General features: G+C 42.5%; 1 protein-coding gene across 1 annotated transcript; it reads left to right on the forward strand.

The window, feature by feature from the left end:
* The first annotated feature begins 1,637 nt into the window (after positions 1 to 1,637).
* got1 (glutamic-oxaloacetic transaminase 1, soluble) lies at positions 1,638 to 22,035 on the forward strand. The gene is made up of 10 exons (XM_080449007.1): positions 1,638 to 1,790; positions 7,700 to 8,068; positions 11,222 to 11,403; positions 12,259 to 12,382; positions 13,713 to 13,825; positions 15,976 to 16,080; positions 16,551 to 16,701; positions 17,376 to 17,541; positions 18,700 to 18,842; positions 19,599 to 22,035. The coding sequence occupies exons 2-10, from the start codon at positions 7,960 to 7,962 to the stop codon at positions 19,748 to 19,750; spliced, it is 1,245 nt and encodes a 414-aa protein (XP_080305133.1). The 5' UTR covers positions 1,638 to 1,790; positions 7,700 to 7,959; the 3' UTR covers positions 19,751 to 22,035.
* Positions 22,036 to 23,617: the final 1,582 nt, after the last annotated feature.

Consider the following 23,617-nt stretch of genomic DNA (forward strand, 5'->3'; position numbering starts at 1 on the left):
GTATATATGAGCAGCTAACAGGAGGGATGTGAGCGTTAAAATGTCTGTGATCTACGGCGTTGGGAATGCAGTTTGGGAGGAAACATGTAACCTAAATAATGCTTATCCTCTCTGCAGCACATACAGGCCATGTAGATGAAGATACCGCGGGGAGACGCGGCCCTCCAGTGAATAGGATATGCGAGAGCCCGGGGTTCCCACTCTCCTCTCCATGTTGTACTTCTACATCCAGAGGCCAGCTGTCGTGTCTGGACAGCATTTCTGAAAGGGAAAAACAAAACAAAAACGCAAGGCTTTATCAAAGTTCAGCTTCTCACTGGCGCATGCAGGACAGTTTAGAAAGTTTGTCCAAAATATAGCCACGGCGGCTCCCTTGGGAAAGCCAGTGTTGTTGTAATATGAATACGTGCATGCTGGCTCCATGGGGTAAACATCCTTGGGAGAAAATGCTTGTTTCTCCCAGCAGTGAGAGTGGCATCTTTATCAAAGTGACACTTTGTTTTGACCAAGTCGTGTCTTACATACGTTGAACTTTCTGTGAGTAGGCCTGACCACTGAATGCGTGCATCGCTCTCTTTCTTTTAATCCTCACAAATGGGTTTTACAATCAGGGTTGCCTCCTCAAAGTCGAATAATCCTATGATGGGTCGGTTTTCTTAGTCGACCAAGACGTTGTTAGTTGATTAGTCGATTGTTATGCTTTTTTTTCCATGCTGAATGAGTTATTTCTTGAAAAATGAAGAGTGCATCTATATTGTAAAATTCTAGATATAACTGCTTATTTCTACCAGTCTATAGGCCAGTAGCCAGTAGCCATTGTCAACATGAGAATGTTACGTTCTCAACCTCACCAACCTAAAAGGCTGGTCTCTGCCAACAGTCAATTCCTATGACTATTAGTCGACTAAGAATGTCTCTAGTCGAGGATAGCACTACTTTAGATTAACCACTCAAACCCCCTGTATACTTCATTGACCGGAGTCCCTCGGGTCTATACTACGCCCCCTCCTTTTTCCCCGCTATACCAAATATCTTTGCCGAAAATAGCCGGTCTACAAGCTACTAGCTTTTTTTGCCTAATCTTTACCCCAGAGTATGGGATGGTGTGCATCAATGCTGTTTCAGAGTTTGCTGTCACATTGATCAGTCATCTATTGGTTTATCTGATGAATGTAGTCAAGTTGATTGTCCGCCATGATTCCAGTGTTTGTTTTAACTATTCAGGGAGACATAAAGCGAATAGGAGAAGGCAAAAATTCAGACACAGCTCTTGGACTTCCTCTCTTTGTTTCAAGGCCTGCATATCTGTATAAAGCCGGAGCAGAACACATCAATCAATTACAATGGTAGACTGTAAGACCTTGTGATTCTGGTTCCACCCATTACATCGCGTTGGGGTAAAGGCCGTGTCACAGAAAGGCCCTCAGAGAAGGACAGTTTACAACGGTTTATAAGTGTTCATTTTACTCAGAGGGTGCACAAGTGGAACCAAACGGTCCGTTTGGTTCCATTTGTGCATCCTCTGAGTTACAAATAGAATGAACACTGACGATTTCACTGCGTATTCTTGGTCAATGGACCTGTAGCACTCATTTTGTTTCTACTTTCAATCTTCACCAGACAGATGGGGCCACCATAGCTGGGTGGGTAGAGAGGTCGTCCCAGCCCGCCCCGTGTCCCTGAGCAAAGACTCTTAACTCCTAACAGCCCCAACAGAGATCATCATGATGACCATCTGAGCAGCCATCAGCTGGGTGAAGCTGAACCACCAGCTGGGTCATTTATATACTGTAAGTATGTAAACCATTTCGGCTTTTCTTCATCTAATAGCTCGTGAGAGCAAACCGGTTATCAACGCTGCAACCGTACACCACTTGTTTGTGTATATAAATACTTCTTATTTGCATTGCTTTGTATTTGCATTGTGAATAACAACTGTGATGGCCTGTGGCAAATGGTGACAAGAGACTTTCAATTTGTAGGTGTGCCATTACATCTGTCTGTCTGGTGCGTTATACTAGCTGTCTATGAACATTCAGGTAAAGAATACATCGGTAAAATCTGCTTGCTTAGTTCATCTATCCATTACATTTCAAACGGCCTTAATTAGTTCTTTCCAAATTAAGTGAGTGGTATCACACATTTGTATTTGTATTCTAACTTGCATTTTCACTTCGAAGGCCCCAAACCCATCCCGTCACTGAGATTGCATACGGTCAGGACTGAAACTACTGCTTTCATATGCAGTGAACTTACTGCTCTATACACAGTGTAGAAGGGACATGTGTACACAGTAGCCTACTGTGCAATGTACAGCTGAACTGATCAAACAACATAGGATATCTTTTGATCAGTTGCACTTGAAAACAGGTAACTTGTCAGATCACCAGCAAACACACACACACACACACACACACACACACACACACACACACACACACACACACACACACACACACACACACACACACGCGCACACACGCACGCACATGCACACGCACACGCACACACAGGTGTAGACACACACACATGCAGGTATGCAAAGCATTGATGTTGGTTACTACATGCATGCTTCATCAGTCAGTGCATACACACACACACACACACAGACACAGGGAGGTCCTCTCCGCCGTGTTGTTGCTGTGTCTAGTCGCTTGTTAGAGAATTGATGACACTGCCTTTGGAAAACAAACAGGGCGGGAAGCTGCAAAGGTAGTCACTCACCACGACTCCCTGACCCAGAGACACAGAGGCCATCGCAGCATGTGAGCCACGCCGCCAGGTCTCCTGTGGAATGCGGTCTTGCGGTGCAGTGTGTGTGCGCACACGCTCCTGTTTGTGTTTTCTAGCTACACCACTACCGGAATGTGACCGCCTTGTGTCTTTGAATGGCGTGTCTTTGTGTGTGTGTGTGTTTCTGGTGTCATCCGAAAATGAAAACGGTGCGATCACGGGGAAAAAAAAGAGAGAGAAACCCAAGCCTGATTTATATACTCCGACACTCGACGCGCAAACCACGTATAAATCAGGCATGGCTTGTCACTGTTGCATGAGGCAGCACCGGAGAGAAGAGCCAAAACAAATGTTTCACGCGTCAACGTCAAAACGTCTGGATGTGACACACTCACTCTCGCCGTGGGGCAGTCAGTGCCTCCTCTACGCCAGCGGGCCGCTCCTGTCACTCGCTCCTCTCTCTCTCTCTCTCTGACTCACGCTCCCTCCTCCTCCTCATCATCATCACAGGAGCCCAGACCGTGGCCCCAAGGGCCTCTCCTGTATACATACACACCACAGCCCTGCCCCGGCTGGGCCCCCGAGCCTTGTTCTGGGAGCTTCAAATCCCATAATTGCGCAGGGACTGACAGTGATAGGTGGAACATACGAGACACCCTCACCTGGTTCGGAAAGAATGAAAACATCGACTGTCAAAGTGAAGCGATGGGACGTGTGTGTGTGTGTGTGTGCGTGTGCGTGTGCGTGTGCGTGTGTGTGTGTGTGTGTGTGTGGGGGGGCTACTGCTACTAGGGGAACATCAAGGAAGAAAGCGGGGGACGGGGTGGGGGGCGTGTGTGTGTGTGTGTGTGGGGGGGGGGGGGGACCACTGATTCTCAACCTTTTTTTGATGTGCATTAGGCCACACGGACCTCCATTTGATTATTGTTTAGCATTTTTATTTCTGGGACCCCAATCTACAGAGTTTTAACTCTGAGAGCGTCCATTTGGATCCATTTGTAGGCCTGCATTCATGGAACGTGCTCCCACTGCCCATAAAGAGTGTCAGTATAGTCATAACTTGTTTAGGAAAAAGGTCAAATCATGGCTTCTAGATTGTGTTGCAGATTAGTGCGGTTGTCTGTTTAATTTATGTATTTATGCTGTTAATAAGATCTTAGTTTTATAGGGTACAGAGTTGTATTATTTGAGTGGGCTTAGGGATCAATGTCTGTTCTTTGTTGTTATGTCTGTTTGAACGAAACCAAGGACCACAATGGAAATACGTCTTTGACTTTATTGTGTTTTTATCCTTGACGCGTTATTTCAGTGAATGCATGTATTGTAGCCTACTTGTATTTCTCTTTTTTCAAAACGTTCAAATCAATCAATCAATACAGACCCGCAAGGGTTTCAGTGATTCTTCTCAAACCTTTTGATTTTCAAGGACCCCCTTGCTTTAGGCCACAGACTCCCATTTTTAGTTTTAAATCTCTGGGACCCCAGTCGGCACTGTAAACCCCTCAGGGTTCATTTCACTCTGGGTGTTACGGACCCAGAGTCACATCCTATCAGAGTCACAGACCCTTTCAGAGCTACAGACCCTCTCAGAGTTACAGACCCTCTCAGAGTTACAGACCCTCTCAGAGCTACAGACCCTCTCAGAGTTACAGACCCTCTCAGAGTTACAGACCCTCTCAGAGCTACAGACCCTCTCAGAGCTACAGACCGTCTCAGAGTTACAGACCCTCTCAGAGCTACAGACCCTCTCAGAGCTACAGACCCTCTCAGAGTTACAGACCCTCTCAGAGTTACAGACCCTCTCAGAGTTACAGACCCTCTCAGAGCTACAGACCCTCTCAGAGTCACAGACCCTCTCAGAGTTACAGACCCTCTCAGAGTTACAGACCTGTATGAGACTCCATTTGAAAGATATTTTAGCTCTGAGACCCGAGTCTGCACTGATTGATACAATTTGTTTTATCTCTGGGACCCCAGTGCAGACTATAAAATCCTTAGTGTTATTCTAATGGACCCTTACAGGTCCATTTGGTTCCATTTGTACACTCTCAGCGTTACAGAGCCGTAAGAGCCTATTTGGTTCCTAACTATCATTCTTTTTGGCTAATGTTGCCCCCAGAAAATGGATGCTGGGGTTCAAGTGGTTAATATGGCCCACCATCAAGTCGGGACAACAAAAAAAAAGAAAAAGATTTAGCCAAGTAAGGGCTGCTGTGCAAAAAGCCTCTTGTTACCAGACACAGACATTAATAAGAGAAAGCACCAAGGAACATTAAAACATAGTCTCTCTTATCTCCAGGGGAAAAAACTTTCCAAAGAAATCCAGGGCCCTGGGAGGGGGAGAGAGAGCAAGACTGGAGTGGCCTTCATTTATCAACCACTTCAGCTCCTGCAGACAGCTGTGGGGGAAAGCTTGCCCAGGAGCCAGTGTGTTTACACACACCAGAGCTCGCCCCCCCCACCTCCCCACCACCCCCACCTCCCCATCAGACCAGTGTTGCCATGTCTGCATATTATAAGCGACTTTGGGCTTGTTTTTCTGTAAAGTTGCTTGTAAATATTGGTAGTTGCTCATTTGGGATTGCTTCCATAAAAAAAAAATAGGCTATCATTTAAACCAGTGGTTGTCAAATATTTCTTGTCATGGACCCAAATGGTTTGTGTTCCAGATTTGTGTTGTTAGAATGTTTGAAAAATATTTCACATTTTATTTCAAGATTGTTTTTGAAAATAGCAGATTTACACAGATGCGAAGCGTTGTGAGCTTGTAGATCGGCTATTTTCAAACAGCCGATATATACGGTATATAGGTTTAAAGTGCACATTGTGTCGCTTCTTTTGGGCTTGTTCTCCTCGACCTGGTTGCTTATTTCTCTCACCAAATCTGGCAACGCTGCATCAGCCCCTGAGGAGGACAGGGATACAGATGAACATTCTCCCTGCAGTCAGACACTCATTTACACATTTTTACACACACTCACTCAAACCGTGTCGAGCATCATCACTGTAGCTGTCTGCTCAGAGTTGACATTAATGATGTGATGATGTATGGTGTAGGTCAGTGGTGGAAAAGTATCAATTTTTTTACTTAAGTAAAAGTATCAATATACTGCAATGTAGAAGTACTCTGTTACAAGTAAAAGTCCGGAATTCAAAATTGACTTGAGTAAAAGTTCAAACGTATTGGTATCAAAATATAATTAAAGTACAAAAGTAAAAGCACTCATTATGCAGAATGTCCCATTACCCAAGTTTTCAAATGTATAAAATGTATACAAATCTTTTGAAAATAGTAGATTACAAGTTCACAATGCGTTGCATCACCACGCATTGTAGATCTACTATTTTCAAATGGCCCAAATGTATCTAGGGCTGAGGTGGTTAATGTATGTTTGTAATAATAATCAAAATCTACAACGTAGGCCTAACTAGTTGTCAAATAATTGTAGTGGAGAAGAAGTACAATATTATAATATATACTCCAGTAAAGTAAAAATACCTCAAAATTGTACTTAAGTGCAGTACTTGAGTACAAGACATGTACTTAGTTACTTTACACCACTGAACACTTACAAACTTATGTCTCTCTTTTTTTGGACCATTGTAGGCAAAACATTTATATTTCTTTAAAACATAGGGAAAATAAGCTATGCCTAACATGTCTGTGAGCTTGTAAATTGGGTTTTTGGTAAAGAGATTTGGTGTAGAGTGAAAAAAGGAGGAGACCAACTTGGTCTCCTCCTTTTGAGGTATCTTTTACTTTACTGGAGTATTTTCAATTTTCAGTAGGCCTACTTTTACTTCTATTCCACTACATCTCAAAGGCAAATATTATACTTTTACTCCACTACAATTATTTGAAAACTTTAGTTACTAGTTAGTTACTTTGTAGATTTTGATTATTATTACAAAACATACATTAACCACTTCAGCGACGCAATGTGAGCTTGTAGATCTGCTATTTTCAAAAGAATTTGATACATTTCATACTTTTGAAAACTTGTGAAATGGGACATTCTGCATAATGAGTACTTTCTACTTTTGATACTTTAAGTACATTTACTGTAGATACCAATACTTTACTTGTACTCAAGTACATTTTGAATACCAGACTTTTATTTGTAACGGAGTACTTCTACATTGTGGTACTGGTACTTTTACTTAAGTATAAAATGTGAGTACTTTTTCCACCACTGAGTAATGGAGTAATGTTTAACATTTCATTTAACAAGCTGATGCTGGTGGCAGCAGAAGATTGCAGTTTGTGCAGCAGTTCACACTTTTAACAGGTTACTGATGCCACCTTGTGGCCGTACATGGTACGCCACCCTCAATGAGCCCACCCCTTTCGACCAGGGGCAGCCTGTCATTGGTCAACGATGCCTGTTGTTTTGGTCTGTCGTTGCACTTTAACCCTTTCACAGTGTTGCCATGTCCGCTTATTATAAGTGACTTTGGGCCTGGGTTTTTCTGTGAAGTTGCTTGTAAATATTGGTAGTTTGCGGGTTGCGTTTTTTTTTGGGGCTGTGTAGTTGCTTATTTGGCCTTGTTTCCAAAATGGTGTTTAAACCAGTGGTTCTCAAACATTTTCATGTAAAGGACAACCCCATTTTAATAAGTATTTCTCTGCAGACCCCCATCTGAAAAGATGTTATGCTGGAGGACCCCCATAAAATAAATATTCCACATTTTGCACTTTTTTTTGTAATTTTATTTGAAAATAGCAGATCTACAACTTGTATGCGATGCAACGCGTTGTGATCTTGTAATGTGTAAACTACTACAAGATCACATCACAACGCATCGCATTGCGGCATTGTGAGCTTGTAGATCGGCTGTTTTCAAAAATCCAATGTATATTTTTCTGCAAACTTCTAAATAACGTATCAATGAATCAATCAATCAAAAGTGTGACCCAGTCGGCTTGTAAAGTTTTCATAGACCTGGTTGCTTATGTCTCTCACAGAATCTGGCAACCCTGAACCTCCCCGGGGAGCAGGGTCACTGCTGGGCATCAGCCAATCTCATTGGACCAGAGTGACATCTCTCTCGCGTTGCCATTGGTTGATCCACTCACACCCGTTATCCCATGGCTCTCTCTAATCCATGTTGAAGGTGAAAGGCTCTCTCTGATCTTCTCCTCCACGCCCGGTGCTCCTCCTCACTTCCAGTCCTTACAGATCACCTCCTTCTTCATCACCTCCCTCTCTGTCTTCAGGAGACACCATGTCGTTGTTCTTTGAGGTTCCTCAGGCTGTGCCTGTGGCTGTCTTCAAGCTGTCGCAGGACTTCGCCAATGACCAGCACCCCGACAAGGTGAACCTGGGCGTAGGAGGTATGTCTCAGTGTCTCTGTCTCACCTGCTGTCACTGTCACCTGTCAGCTTAGCCATGGTTCACATGACGCTCGTCTGTCACAAGCGTCATGGCGCTACTTGTTCCTGTTTTTTGAAAATGTTACATTTACAACCAGCACATCTACATAAACGTTCAGATTTCAAATATAAAGTGCTGACCCCCGGGCCACGGATGTTACAAGTTAAAGCGACTGGGTCTAAGTACCCGTATCTTACGTATTGTTTGAAAAAAAGCTTTTTAATCTGATCGCCAGCCATTTAAAAAAAAAAAAAATGTATCAGGGTGCAATACACCTTCCAACCGATAGGTGTGTAGTTGAATGTATATGGAGAAAATTCGGAGAAAATGGCTGGTGATCGGATTAAAAAGCTTTTTATTGAACAATACGGAAGATACGGGTACTTAGACACGGGCGCTTTAACTTGTAACATCCGTAGCTGGGGGGTCAGCACTTTATATTTAACATTTGAACGTTTATGTAGATGTACTGGTTGTAAATGTAAAAATTTCAAAAAACAGGAACAAGTAGCGCCATGACTGTCATGGTATGACAGCTATAATCTGCTAACGATCAGATAACCCTCCTCCTCCTCATAGACAGATCAGTGGTGCTTACAGTGGTGGAACAAGTACTCAAATGTTTTACTTAAGTAAAAGTATATATACTGCAATGTAGAAACACCCTGTTACAGTAAAGTACAAAAGTACTGGTGGTATCAAAATGTACTTAAAGTACCAAAATTAGAAAGTAACCATTATGCAGAATGTCCCATTTCACAAGTTTTCAAATGTATAAAAATGTATAAAAAATATTTTGCAAATAACAGATCTACAAGCTCACAATGCGTTGCATTGCGACACATTGTGAGCTTGTACATCGACTATTTTCAAATGGCCGAAATGTATATAGGGCTGAAGTGGTTCATGTATGTTTTAGCCTATAATAATAATCAAAATCTACAAAGTAACTAGTAACTGGAGTTTTCAAATAATTGCAGTTGAGTAAAAGTACAATATTTGTCTCTGGGATGTAGTGGAGTAGAAGTACCTCAAAATTGTACTTAAGTACAGTACTTAAGTAAATGTACTCAGTTACTTCACACCACTGCACCTGACCCCGGAAAGCTTTGATATAGGCTAATAGTGAATGAAACAGTCTGCTTAGTGCTTTTAACATAATGGAGTGTTTGTGCAATATGTGGCCTGGCAAATGTCACAATACTTTGAATTTGACCAACGTTATTCGATTTCATATCTCAGTCTCATACAGTAGACGGGCCAGCTCCCTTCCATGTCTTTGCTCTATGAACCGTGGAGTATTTTGGATTAGCATTCATGTAGGGTTCTCTAGGCTATAAGAACAAGGTCCAGGAGTTTGAATGGCTTTGGCCTACTTTTCTCTGAAACAAGCAAATAACCCACCTCAGTCACTATGCCACTGGTTACTATTGCATTTAAAAGAAGGTGAGGGTCTCTGGCCACTCATTTCATATCGCAATGGAACAAATCTAAATCCACAGGGTAAGGACGTTATTTACTCTATTGTTATACGCGTGTGGAGCTCGACTAATACAGAACTCGGCGTCCACGATTAGCACAGCAAGCTGAGGCTTCATAATCCCCTTTCCTTTGCCAAGAGACACACATCATCACAGATGGCATTGGTCCTCGTGCAGCTGGCTAAAATAGGCCACACAGCACGCAGTGCTACATCTCACAAACTCTCTTCTACTTAATAGGGCTGGACAACGTATAGTTTCAACATTGTCGTCACAATATACACAATTGTGCAATAGTGACATTGCAAAGGATGCAATGTGGCTGAGGCAAATGAACCCGGTCAGTCTTATTGTACTAGATCACTTTTACGTCTTGATAGAAAACAAAAACTGGCAAGGATCACATTTTTCATTACTAATCTGGAAGAAAATCAGTACAGTCCATCTGATAAATAACTGGTCTTGCGTGCACATTCTTGTATTCAGAGAAATGTTGTGTCAACCAGAGTATTGAATAACTGCCCCTTTTCACTCTCTCTAACCTCCAAAATCACCCTAATAATTGCTAGAGTGAAACATTATTTCCAAATTGAGCTATTTTGCATGTTTTTCTCATATTGCAATACATATTGCAAGAGTGACTTTTCTGTGGATTATACTGACTATAACGAATACAAGAACGCTCGCCCCAAATCACGCTCGCCCCGGGTCAAATCCGGCGACCTCGGAACGGTCGCCACCAGGTATTCCTAAACGTAACCTCAGTAAAACTATGCCTAAACCTAACCTTATTCCTAAACGTAACCTCTGTAAAACTATGCCAAAACCTAACCTTATTCCTAAACTTAACCTCAGTGAAACTATGCCTAACCCAAAACATATTCCTAACCTTATCCTCAGTAAAACAAATAAAAGAATTGCAAGAGAATTGGGTCAGGAGAAGTGTGTTTTAGGGTGACCGTTCCGGTTACCACTATAACTATCCTGCTGAGTAAAGTTTTCTGTAGTAAGTGGCTCAGCCTTATCAGAAAGCAGGGCAGAGGACAGTTTAAAGTGCATATCTCTTGCCATAGTTGTGAGACTGGAAATATTGATTTAGCGTTGCTGTTGGTCGTGCCACTGTTGGCTCACCAAATAAACATGGTCGTCATAGGCATATGTCGTCCGAGGTTATCCAACCGTTGTCCAGTCTAGCATATCAGCGACTTGTGTTTATCACATACAGTAGGCCTACCCAAGTACCCATAGCCTTATTTATTCACAATGAGAAAATACTGATAATTACTAGGACTGTCCTTGACAAAATAAATTCTTAGTCGACTAATAGTCATAGGAATTTGTTGACTAATTGATTAGTTGATTAAATCAACAAATATGTAAAATTCAGTTTGTTGCACACAATCACGCAGAGACCATCCATTTCAGGTTGGTGAGGTTGAGAACTGAACATTCTAATGTTTCACAATAACTACTGGCGATTGAAAGAGTTTACAAGAGATGTGCATGGACAAAAGTCTAGCTCTATTTCCACTCAGTGATTTTCTACCTTCAGTGAACAATAAAAAAAAAAATCTTGCTGTATTAGATATTTTGTTGCTGTTCTTAGCTGTGTTTGTTTTGTGTGTCTGACAGCCTACAGGACGGACGAGGGCAAGCCGTGGGTTCTGCCCGTGGTGAAGAAGGTCGAACAGATCATCGTGAGCGACGGCACACTGAACCATGAGTACCTGCCCATCCTGGGCCTGCCCGAGTTCAGGTCCTCCGCCTCCAAGATTGCGCTGGGCGAGGACAGCCCCGCCATCCTGGAGAACAGGGTAGGTGCTGGTCGTGGAGCACGCACACTGGGTTGGTGCAAAAGTGACCTGAAACGTGTTCGGACTTCGGACGCTCCAAAATCAAAATTTTTTTGTCAAGTGTTTGTCAAATTGATACGTATTGCCGTCAAAATATTGAGTGCAGGGACCCCCATGAGAGAAGATTTGTGTTGTTTAGATTAGTGCAGAATTCTCTATACCAAGGTTTCTCAAAGTGGGTGCCGTGATGCTAGTCCAGGGGTGCCGTGGAATACTTTGATAATATTTGGAATTTACTAAAATTGAAATGATTTTATATGAGTTTCAACATCAAGTACAAAGTCATTTTCAATCAGTTCTAAATGACACAAGTCAAGTCTCTTAGCCGTCCAGGTTACAGCGAATATTTTCAGAGATTGAACTCACCAAATGAAAGAGAGTGAACGTATCCTTTCAACTGTGTGCTTTTGAATTTGAATGTTGTAGTTACCATCATCATCTTATAAGAATAGTAATAATCATTATAATGATACAAATAGTTTTAGCAGCACACTGTTACGTAAAATGTCGACGTAGTCAAATATTCCATGAATATAAGGTGCTAGAATGAAAAGTAAAAATGCAATTTAGGGGTGCCGTGCATGACACAATTCTGTATAGGGGGCCCTGAGGCCAAATAGAGTGAGTGAGACCTATGAACTGAATAATCATTCTTATACATTCTCTCATTGGGTTATAACTTCTAGCTGGTGAAATAACAGTAAAATTTAACTGTTCCTCATTTTTCTGCGGGACCCAATTAGGATCCCTTTTCTACAATGTATCTTTGGTTTGTCATTGTGTGTTTGTATCTTTCTCTGTCATTGTCACTCACAGGTGGGAGCTGTCCAGTGTTTGGGTGGCACGGGTGCTTTGAAAATGGGGGCGGAGTTTCTGAGGCGTTTCCACAATGGAAACAACAACACCAAGACACCTGTCTATGTTTCCGCGCCCACCTGGGGTACACATAAATATATAATACACTTTATATACTCCACTCATAAACAATGGAATACACCAGCTACACAGAGTTAAAGCTGCAGTCCATAACATTTTTGAGAATAAAAGGTTATTTTAACCACACTGTATGTTAGAGTAAGTTAGTACAGTGTAACTAACACACCTGCAGTGGTTGGAGGTGGTCTCCCTACTCTTCTAATTAAAAATGTAGATCCTGTGGTCAGATGAGACACCTACTGGTTGAAAAGAGCTATTGCATGAAGCTCAATGCATAATATCTCCCGTGCCCAAACAGGATATCCGTCACAGCTCGGCAGTAGAATTGTCAATCCCAGATGGGACGTGACTCTTACGAATTGCAGCTAAAGTCATAAACTAGATGCATTTTCTGTAAGCTTCCCCTTACACCAGGGGTCTTCAACAGGGGGTCCGGGACTCCTAGGGGGTCCTCAGAGATACTGCAGGGCGGCTGCCAAATCTTTGTGTGATAGGAACTTTATTTTTACATTAAGCACTTGAACCCTCGCATCCCTATTCTGGGGGGAACATTAGCTGAAAATAGATCGAGCTGGTAGATCGGCTATTTTCTGCAAAGAGGTTTGGTGTACAGGGAAAAAAAGAGCAGACCAAGTGCAGAGCCAAAGGTCAAGTTGACAAAGTATTGAGGGTCTATAAGTGGTCAAATGTCTGAAAACACACATTTAACAATATGTAGTGGGGGGTCCCTGCCACATCTCTCTCTCTCAGCTAAGGGGTCCTTGGCCTAAAAAACGTTGAAGACCCCTGCCGTACACTATAGACCACTGTAGACTTTGCACTGTCAGTTCTTTGTCTCGGGGGGTATTCAAGTATTCAATTAATGCTCACATTGTTCGTTGTCATGATTGATCAGCAACTTTTAACTAATGGCTCAGAAGACACAGGCCATCATCAGACAAGATGTGACAAGCAATCCTTTAGCCCCTTTTAATATTGAGTATTGAACTGTTTACAGTTAAATCCGTCAGTTAGTCCCCATTAGGGTTGAGATCCGGAATCGGAGGAACTGGATCCAACATTGAGGAACCGGGAATCGGTTCCATCACATTTGGATCCGTTTCCGGAACCGGTTTATCACACTGTCAGAGCTGGTTATGTGGACTTCACGTCTGCTGTACAATTACAATACCGGTCGTTCTCAAACGTTACAGACCAGTAACTGTCCATTTGGAGCCCCATAGGAATCGTTAAAGTTAACCGTTAAGGTATCAGACCGTTAAGGAACCGGAATCGTTAAAATCCTAAGCATTTCCCACATTTATTTACATAACTGTTGTGTTTGTTGTTTATAGAAAACCACAATTCTGTGTTTGCCAACGCGGGCTTTGAGGATGTCCGTCCGTACAAGTACTGGGACGCTGAGAAGAAAGGTCTGGATCAGGCCGGGTTCCTGGGTGACCTAGAGGTAAGCAATGTTAAAGACCAGCATCATCCGCCGTCATAATGGGGACATAACAACACATACATTTTATATCAAAAGTCTCAAAAACATGTGTGATTACATCAGCAGAAACAAACAAAAAAGCGTGCTGTGACGTCTGACCCAACTCAAGCACAGAAAATAGAGGCAGTTCAAGGCTCAAACACAGTTTATTAAAGGCAAATAATAATGTTCAGGGAGGGGGGGGGGCCTGCGTTTCTTGCAAAAACAAACATAAAATCTCCCCAAGTCAGGGGTAAGTATAGGGTCTATGTCAAACATGCAGGCTTCAGTCAACGCTCGTACGTTGCCTCCGAATGAAAGAGAAAAACATCATGAGGTTTGTACCTAAACATTATATATATATATATATATTATAACAATGGGAATGAGTGGAGTGTATCGCTTGCCACCGGAGGATGTTTCCCCCAGGGAGAGTCAGGAAGAGTGAGCACTTTTTGTAGAGGGATTTGATCAGAGCAAACTCAGCGCAGCTGTCCTCAGTTTGACTAGCACGCAGGTGTCATCACTAGATTGGCACATACCTCCCCTCAACTAGTTGCCACAGGCATCGGGGCAGTCCGAGGTACTGGACTCTAGGCTCCTCACACTGGCCCCTGCTGTGGGAAAACTCACGTGATCGGTGGGACTGGAGCGAGACTCCACAACGCACATCCACTCACTAAGGCCACGGTCTCTAGAAAAAACGGCAAAGTATGTATTTGTCCACAGACCCCCCCCCCCATCTGAAAATACTTTGTGCCAGGGACCCCCATACAAGATTTGCGTTGTTAAATTGCTTCAAAAATATTCCAAAATTACCTCTTTTTTATTTTTGTCTTTTTTTGAAAAAGGCAGATCTACAAACTCACAACGCGTCACATTGCGACACGTTGCGAGCTTGTAGATCGACTATTTTCAAATAGCGGTAGCCTAGTCGCTTCTTTTGGGCTTGTTTTTATAGACCTGGTTGCTTATCTCTCTCGCAGAATCTGGCAACACTGGTTAACACTGTATTGCATGTTTACACGGAGACGTGAGGCGGAGTGTTTTAAAAGATGTCCACTCTGGAAGGGGGTTTCACTTTATTGCGTTTTCAACCCCCGGTAATGCCGTTGCCGTCTAAACGGACGGCACATCTGATATTTTATTTTGCCGTTCTCTCTAAAGACCGTTGTCGTATAAACGGGACCAAGAGCCTCACCGACTCTTCATCAGGACAACGAGACGGTGTTTTTGATTCCATCAGCAGGCCAAACAGTCTTCCAAACAGAGCTATGATTAATTATGGCAGACACTAGAGGGCTGAGCGACTATGTTGAATGTAACAAACATGGATGCCACCCGCCCACCCCTTACAATTGTCTCAATTAAAGTTAAACGGTGCACAAAAATATGTTTCTTAATACGAGATATAGGCAATGCAGTGACATAAATTTGATTTAGCATTGATTCAGCGTTTTTGATATCTTTTACTTTGTGGTCTGACGTGTCCTCCAGGTTGGTCATGGTACACGGCCTGCCCCAAAATGATGAGCTTCTAGCCGGATAAATGACGTGAACAGAAGACATTAGGTGGGATGGGGGTTGGAAAGCTCCAGTACGGTTCGATACCGCCCCCATCACTGTGATTGACGGAGATGCCCCTGTATCACTGGTTCTCAACCTTTTCTGGATCAGGGCCCACTTGAACATCTCAAAAGCGTTTGCGGCCCACCCATCTGACCACTTAACTTAAGTTAAGTGTAACCAACATAGTATACTTTATGTTTATCAGTATGACAATGAAAACACATTTGTTCAATGTTTTAAAGACAAAATACAATGACTTTGGTTTCACATAAATTATTTAATATTAATGTAATATTATCAATCAAATCTTAGTATTTTGCCAATTATTTGGAGGCCCACTTGCAATATCCTCACGGCCTACGAGTGGGCCCCGGCCCACAGGTTGAGAACCACTGCACTAGGACATGCATCACATTGAAATACTCTCAAAATACCATCTCACGTTGTCTTGAACTCCTGATAACAAGCGTGGCACTGCAACCAATCCTGGTTAACAATACTGTACATTAAGTCACATCATGAAACGAGTGACGTTCTGACCTTGGGTTTCTCTTTCCTGTCAGAGCTGCCCGGAGCAATCCATCTTTGTCCTGCACGCCTGTGCCCACAACCCAACCGGCACAGACCCTACTCCAGAGCAGTGGATGCAGATCGCTGAGGTTATGATGGTAAGGGTCCTCTCTCACTCACACACACACACGCACGCACACGCACACGCACACGCGCACACACGCACGCACGCACACGAATAATTAGGCTGAGAAAGGCGCTGTGATTGGCCTGTGGTCTTTGAAGTCACAGTCCATTAAACTCACCCCCTGTCCTCCCTGCCCCTCCCCTATCCTTCTCCTTTGGGGGGCGGAGCAGAGGCGATGATTGACAGGCAAAATCCCTCAACAGCGACACCCGCAGGCAAATAGTTTGTTTTTTTCATTGCAGATGAGAGAGAAAAAAACCTGCCATAGCTCACTGGAGTGGATTTTTCAGTTAAATCCTTTTAAAACACGTCTGAAGGACCATGATAAAGACTTGTAATGTTTTGTAAACCAGCATGTCATGAAACCTTTAAATATTATATTTCTCATGTAAAGAATGTAAAAGAATGATTATATTATATATTATATTCTTGTTTTTCTAGCGGAGGAAGCTGTTTGTGTTCTTCGACTCTGCCTACCAGGGCTTTGCCTCAGGCTGCCTGGATAAGGATGCATGGGCTGTGCGTTACTTTATCCGCATGGGCTTCGAGATGTTCTGTGCCCAGTCCTTCTCTAAGAACTTTGGCCTCTACAGTAAGTGACACACAGGGGCATTGCTAACGTTGACGAGGAGGCTGAATTTGGTGCATCGTGTAACTTACGGCACTGATTCTCAACCTTTTTAATTTCAATGACCCCCAATTTCATTATGCATTTGGTCACGGAAACCTATTTAATTTTGTATCTCTGGGAAACCACTATTAGAGCATTTTAATTGTTACACATGATTTGGTCTGGCCTGGTATGTCATTTGGTCCAGAATTACTTTCCTGTCTATGTACTGTAGGTATTGAGATAAGAGTGAATTTCTGATCAAAATAGACATTATTGTATTTGTATTGTATTGTATTTATAATTGTATTTACTTTTACACGTAATAATGGTGTTGATTAAATGTCAATCATTTAGCTGGGGACTGCCTGGAACCCCCTCAAGGACCCCTGGGGGTCGCTGGACACCACGTTGAGAAGCATTGACTTAGAGGACCATAGCGTTGGTCTGGCATTAGCCCACTGACTACACCTCAGGCTATACTTTAACTGACCACCATTTAACAAAGCTTAGTTTGTTTGATTTTCGAGGAAGCAATTGACGTCTGTTCATTTGTAGTAGTCATCGTCGCCCAGTAGTTTTTGTCAGTTACGAAGCGCAGATTGATTTGAAACCTCAACTGACACAGCTTGACGCGTCGCCCGTCTCTCTGTCAGATGAGCGTGTTGGCAACCTGACCATCGTGGCCAAGGACGCAGACAACCTGAAGAGGGTACTGTCCCAAATGGAGAAGATCGTCAGGACCACCTGGTCCAACCCGCCATCTCAGGGAGCCCGCGTGGTGGCTATCACTCTCAACACACCCGAGCTCTTTGCTGAATGGTACGTTAACCCATTAAGACCGGGAAAGCATCTGTCATTTTAGATTTTATAACCACTTTAACCATTATTTTATACTGTTAAAAAATAGCAGATATACAAGCTCATAGCGCGGCACTCGGTGCCGCACTATGAGCTTGTAGATCTGCTATTTCTGAAAAATCATGATTTCTTTAGCAAATCTTTGAATATATATATTTTTTTTTTTTCTTTAAGCGAACATTTCTCAAATCTTTGCTTCTGGGGGTACCTGGAACTAAATATTTTTAGATGGGGGGGATATTATTTTGGGGTCCTTGACATGAAAAAGTTTGAGCACCACTGATATTATAGCAACATATTAAGTGTTTCAGAAAACGTTTTTTAAAGTGTTTTAAGTTAAAGTGTTTAAAACGGTATTTCACATATAGATGGCACACATGTGCTGCACACAAATTGCGGACACAGAATGATAAGGATGAGGACAAAACGTGAATGATTGAGTCTCTACCTTTTTTTTTAAAAATTGGGCCACGGATCCCATTTGATATCATTTCGATCTCTGGGACCTCCATCTACACTGCAAAATCCTCAGTGTTACTTGAACTTGTATACAAATTGAATTAAATGGACCCATTTGGTCCATTTGGTTCAAATTGTACATTCTCAGCTACAGACTCGTAAGAGCCCATTTGGTTTCTAACTATCAATCGTTAAGCTGGTTAACACCCCGGGCCCTGGCGATCCCTTAAGGAGGGGATCCCTGGACTCCATATTGAGGACCTGTGTGATTTAGGGCAAATTCACGAGTTACAGCAGAACATAGAAATAGATCGCAATGGAAAGATGATCAGAACTCTTTCATCTTGCTCTTATTCTTTCATCGTCACATTTCGTCTCTGTTGGGTGGAAACCTCATATGTCCAAAACCGTTTCTTTTCCGGATTCAAATTCAAAAATATCAAAAGTAGCAGATCTACAAGCTCGAAACGTGGTGCGAAGCGTCACGTTTCGGGCTTGTAGATCTGCTACTTTTGATGCTTTTGTGTGACGCTGTAGTATGATCAAGTAGGACGTTAATTAACGAAAAAACACCAAAAGTTAGAAACTGGAAATAAGAGGTTTCTGCCCGACGGCAACGTTATTCTTAGTTTCATCGTCACATTTCCTGTCTCCCCACAGGAAGGACAACGTGAAGACCATGGCGGATCGAGTGCTGCTGATGAGGGCTCAGCTCCAGGCCAAGCTCGAAGCCCTGGGGACCCCCGGGACCTGGAACCACATCACACAGCAGATCGGCATGTTCAGCTTCACTGGCCTTCATCGTGAGTTCACACACACACACACACACACACACGCACACACACACACATACGCACACATGTACGCGCGCTCGCACACCATAGACCATTGGTTCTCAATGTGGGGTCCGGGGGCACACACACACACGCACACGCACACGCACACGCACACACACACACACACACACACACACACACTATACACAAATGCAAGCGTCATGCCTAGTGTCAGTATATTAAGCATTACCAGCTGATAACCGATCTCATAGAATCTGTGGATATTGTGGAGTTTTGTCATCTTGCATCTTGTTGATATCACTACTTCCTCCTGGAAGTTTCAAAGAATTGTTGAAATCAGAATAGGTTTCATTTGTCACCATAGACATCTAAAAAAAAGAACAAAACTAGACCTATGTTCAGAGATATGTAGCAGAAAAAGATGAATGGTGTTATTTGGAAATCTTTGTATTTGTGTTTTTATATTGGCTGATATATCGATATATCAAAAAATATTATACCCACCAATATCATTATCGGCCCCAAAACTCCAGCATCAGTCAGACTCTACTGACGTGGTCTACTTATTTGACACCAGAGCATAACTCTCTGATACACATATGCAGAATAAATTAAAAGGCAGAAGTGATGCCCCTGTAAGTACGGGGTTGTGGGAATATAACCTGTGACTGCCTGTGATCGTGAAACAATCTTTTGTTGTCAACGGCAAAGTCCCCGCATTGCTGTACGTGCAGTACTGACTCTCTGCTATCGCTTCCCTAGCCAAACAAGTGGAGTTCATGATTCAGGAGAAACATGTCTACCTAATGGCCAGCGGTCGCGTCAACATGTGCGGCCTGACGACCAGGAACATCGACCATGTGGCCCAGTCCATTCATGAAGCTGTCACCAAGGTCCAGAGTACCAAGGTCTAGAGTACTACACTACCCAGCATTCCTCTGCACTTCTTCCTGCCCTGCCCCACTGGGCCTGTGTGTGTGTGTGTGTGTGTGTGTGTGTGTGTGTGTGTGTGTGTGGACCAAGTATATTCTCACCAGCACAAGCGTACATAATGTAAAAGCTGCTCTTCAACTCCCTCCGCGTTTCCACTGCATGTTAGCAGCTCAACTCGACTTTTTGGGGTTTTCCACCGGACACAAGTTGTGGATAATACCTGCTACTGTTTTATATATCACCTCCGTCGAGCTTGCAAGAGAGAATCGTCATCGTGTCACAGACTTCCCTATAACTGCAGAGTAGATTTCCGAATAACGTTGACAATTCTTTGTAAATGTGAAATGAATCAGTATTGAGCAACTACATGGCCTAGTTCTCACCTAAAATGTTATTAGAATCTGTTTTTGTGGAAATACACAGGTGAAAGAGATAGTTCCCAGACAGTATTAGCTTTAACTTTAGAATTGTTTGGCACTCTCCTTACGCAGAGGAGCACTACATTACGGAGGCCCTATCTGTAGTGGAAAACAAAGTACCTGGTACCAAGAAGGATTCGAGTTGAGCCGGTACTGTGCAGCGGAGTGCCACGAGTGACATCACTATGCCGAGATCAAAGCTGAAGTCTAAGTGATTGTGAATGACATCACTGATTTATTCCCCGTAGTGTCTACTTTTATTTAATGTGTCAGGATCGCTAGGCACTGTGTGAGGTTGAAGATTATTCCCAGCAGTGCTGGCTCAATGATCTTCTGTTGTTAGTAATACTGTGTAATTTAAATTGTTCCATTCCCACTTCAAGCACAATTCCAGTTTTATTTATCATACTTGAACTTGATTCGCACGCGATTTAAGCGCAGTTGAGAAGATCAGGCAGCATTCAGATGTAATGACCAAGATGACTGCAACATAGCCGTGAAGTTAAATCATTTGACCAAATAATTTGTCAGATCCTGTGCTAATCTGACTCTGAGAGTTGAGCGAACAGAGGATTTCGCTGTGTTCTGAAACAGATGGCTGTTTACTACCACATGGTGGAAATAATACCATGAGAAAGAACAGTGTTATGTGGAGCTGGTCGTTTATAATGTGAAAAACGTGAGTGTTCTAATAATAATATATAATGTTGAGCCTGATCCATGTAATGTGTTAACAATTTATTCCATTTCAATGCATTATTGGTGATGCCGGGGGGGTTAAGGGTGTGTATTAGCCAGGCCTACGTCAGGGTTCATCTGTAGTCACGGAGTAGCGTCTCTGTTCAAGTGTGCCGACTGACGCTCAATTTATAAGCTGTCGCACGGCGGTGGCGGTTGGATAGAACGATCAGTTCTTGTTTTTAAAATGTTTTACGAATAGCCGTTCTATGAGCTCACAACCCGTCGAACCGCGACGCGGTCGCGAGATTGTAGATCGGCTATTTTCACCGCGCGACACCTTCGTCCGACGGTGTGGGCCTAATCCATTAAGACCGGGAACGCATCTGTGTCATTTAAAAAAAAAGAGAAATTTGATATACAAGCTTGTAGATCTGCCATTTTCTTGAAAGATTGTGACAATTTGTGCAAATCTTTGAATATATATATGTAAAAAAAATTACTCAAATCTTTGCTTCTGGGGGTCCTTGACATGAAAAAGGTTTGAGAACCACTGATATTATAGCAACATAAGTTTGTTTTAAAAAAAAACTGTTAGGATTTAGAAGACATTTGTAGAATCCCCAGAAGCAAAGACTTGATTTAAAAATGTTCGCTTTAAAAATATACTGTATATATATATACAAAGATTTGCACAAATTGTCACGATAAAAAAAAAGAAAGAAGATCTACAAGCTTGAGTGCCGCGCTATGAGCTTGTAGATCTGCTAATTTTGAATAGCTTAAGTATAAAATAATGGTCAAAGTGGTTAAATCTAAAATGACAGATGCTTTCCCGGTCTAAATGAACTTAGGCTGTAAAGCACAAACGGCAGATAGAAACGCTGTCAGCGTCAGAGTCACAGTCATGACTGACGCAATCTCAGCAGAACGTTCCCTGGGCTCAACGGCCCACCAAACATCCCCAGGCGTCCATGTCGTAACGTTTCAGCGCAGGCAACACACGTCAAGTGAATGTTTACTTTGCACAGCAGCTGTCTGTGAGTAGCATTATTGCACTACTTATCAACATCTCTCTCACCTCAGTGGCACAAAGACACTATTGATCCACACGTTTTACCGTCTGGCCTCAGAGACAGCAGCACGTCTGTGAAGCCAGACATGATGCATAAGAAACTCTTTGATTTGACATTTTGAATAAAACATGAAAATAAATAACCCGGGAATTATGTTTCTGTGTCTTATTATTCATTTCAACTGATGTGAATGTATTTTGGGACTTACGTTGCACCACGCCATTTGAAATGTCGCTTTTCACATGCAGTAGCAGTTTTCAATGATCAAGTTTAAATTCACACTCAAGAATGACCAGACAGGAATGTACTTAAGTCATTTTATTTAGAATTTATCTAGGGTCTGTTCCTTGATACAGTATCTTTAGGTCATAACTTTTTAGAATTTTACTGTACAAAAAAAAGCCCTACCATTCTCCGTACAAATATAAAACAATGTAACGTGAACCATCAGCAGAGAGTTTGTTTTAGATTCGTGTCAGATCAAACGCTGTGTGTGTGTGTGTGTGTGTGTGTGTGTGTGTGTGTGTGTGTGTGTGTGTGTGTGTGTGTGTGTGTGTGTGTGTGTGTGTGTGTGTGTGTGTGTGTGTGTGTGTGTGTGTGTGTGTGTGTGTGTGTGTGTGTGTGTGTGTGTGTGTGTGTGTGTGTGTGTGTGTGTGTGTGTGTGTGTGTGTGTGTGAGTGTGAGAGAAGAGGGGCCAGGTCATTGTGGTTTGCTTAGTGGTGCAGTATCCTTTTGTGCTTCCACAGCCTCACCAGGCTGAAAGAATTGTATCTGTAGCGAGTGTCCCCAATCACCTCGTTCGTGTGTGTGCAGTGATGTAAAGTAACTAAGCTCACAACACGTCACATCGCGACGCGTTGTGAGCTTGTAGATCTGCTATTTTCAAACATTTTGGTACTTTAAGTACATTTTGATACCAATACTTTTGTACTTTTACTCAAGTAAATTCTGGACTTTTACTTGTAACAGAGTACTTCTACATTGCAGTATTGATACTTTTACTTAAGTAAAACATTTGAGTACTTTTACACCGTGTGTGTGTGTGTGCGTGTGCATGTGTGTGTTTAAAGGGGAAGGCAGTGGCTTGACGTCAGCGTGCGTCACCTAACTCATTTATGTCTCTCTCTGTTCTGACGAGCGTGGCCATCCGCCAATATTGCACAATAAGGTTCGGCTTCACTTTGACCTGAGCTTTCAAGCAGTTAAAGCAAACGTTCCGATTTTTAAGAGGATCTAAGAATTCGCTATTACGTCTAATATTTCAAGAACAATGGCCTCTATAACTGAGCAGCATTCCATGTCTAAATAATATGTACATAGATACATATACCATACCTGTATATGCTAACCCCACCCTAACACACTGCCATATATCCAGTGGTGGAAAGTACATTTACTTAAGTACTGTACTTAAGTACAATTTTGAGGTATTTGTACTTTACTTGAGTATTTCCAATTTCCAATACTTTTACTTCTCCTCCACTACATTTCGGATCCAAATATTGTACTTTTACTCCACTACATCTATTTGAAAACATTTGTAACTAGTTACTTTGCAGATTTTGAATATTATTACAAAACATACATTAGCCACTTATACATTTCGGCCATTTGTAAATAGCCGATCTACAAGCTCACAATGCGTTGCGATGCAACGCATTGTGAGCTTGTAGAT

Source organism: Gymnoscopelus braueri (assembly GCF_963280865.1).
Source record: "Gymnoscopelus braueri genome assembly, chromosome: 14".
Classification (NCBI taxonomy): Eukaryota; Metazoa; Chordata; class Actinopteri; order Myctophiformes; family Myctophidae; genus Gymnoscopelus; species Gymnoscopelus braueri.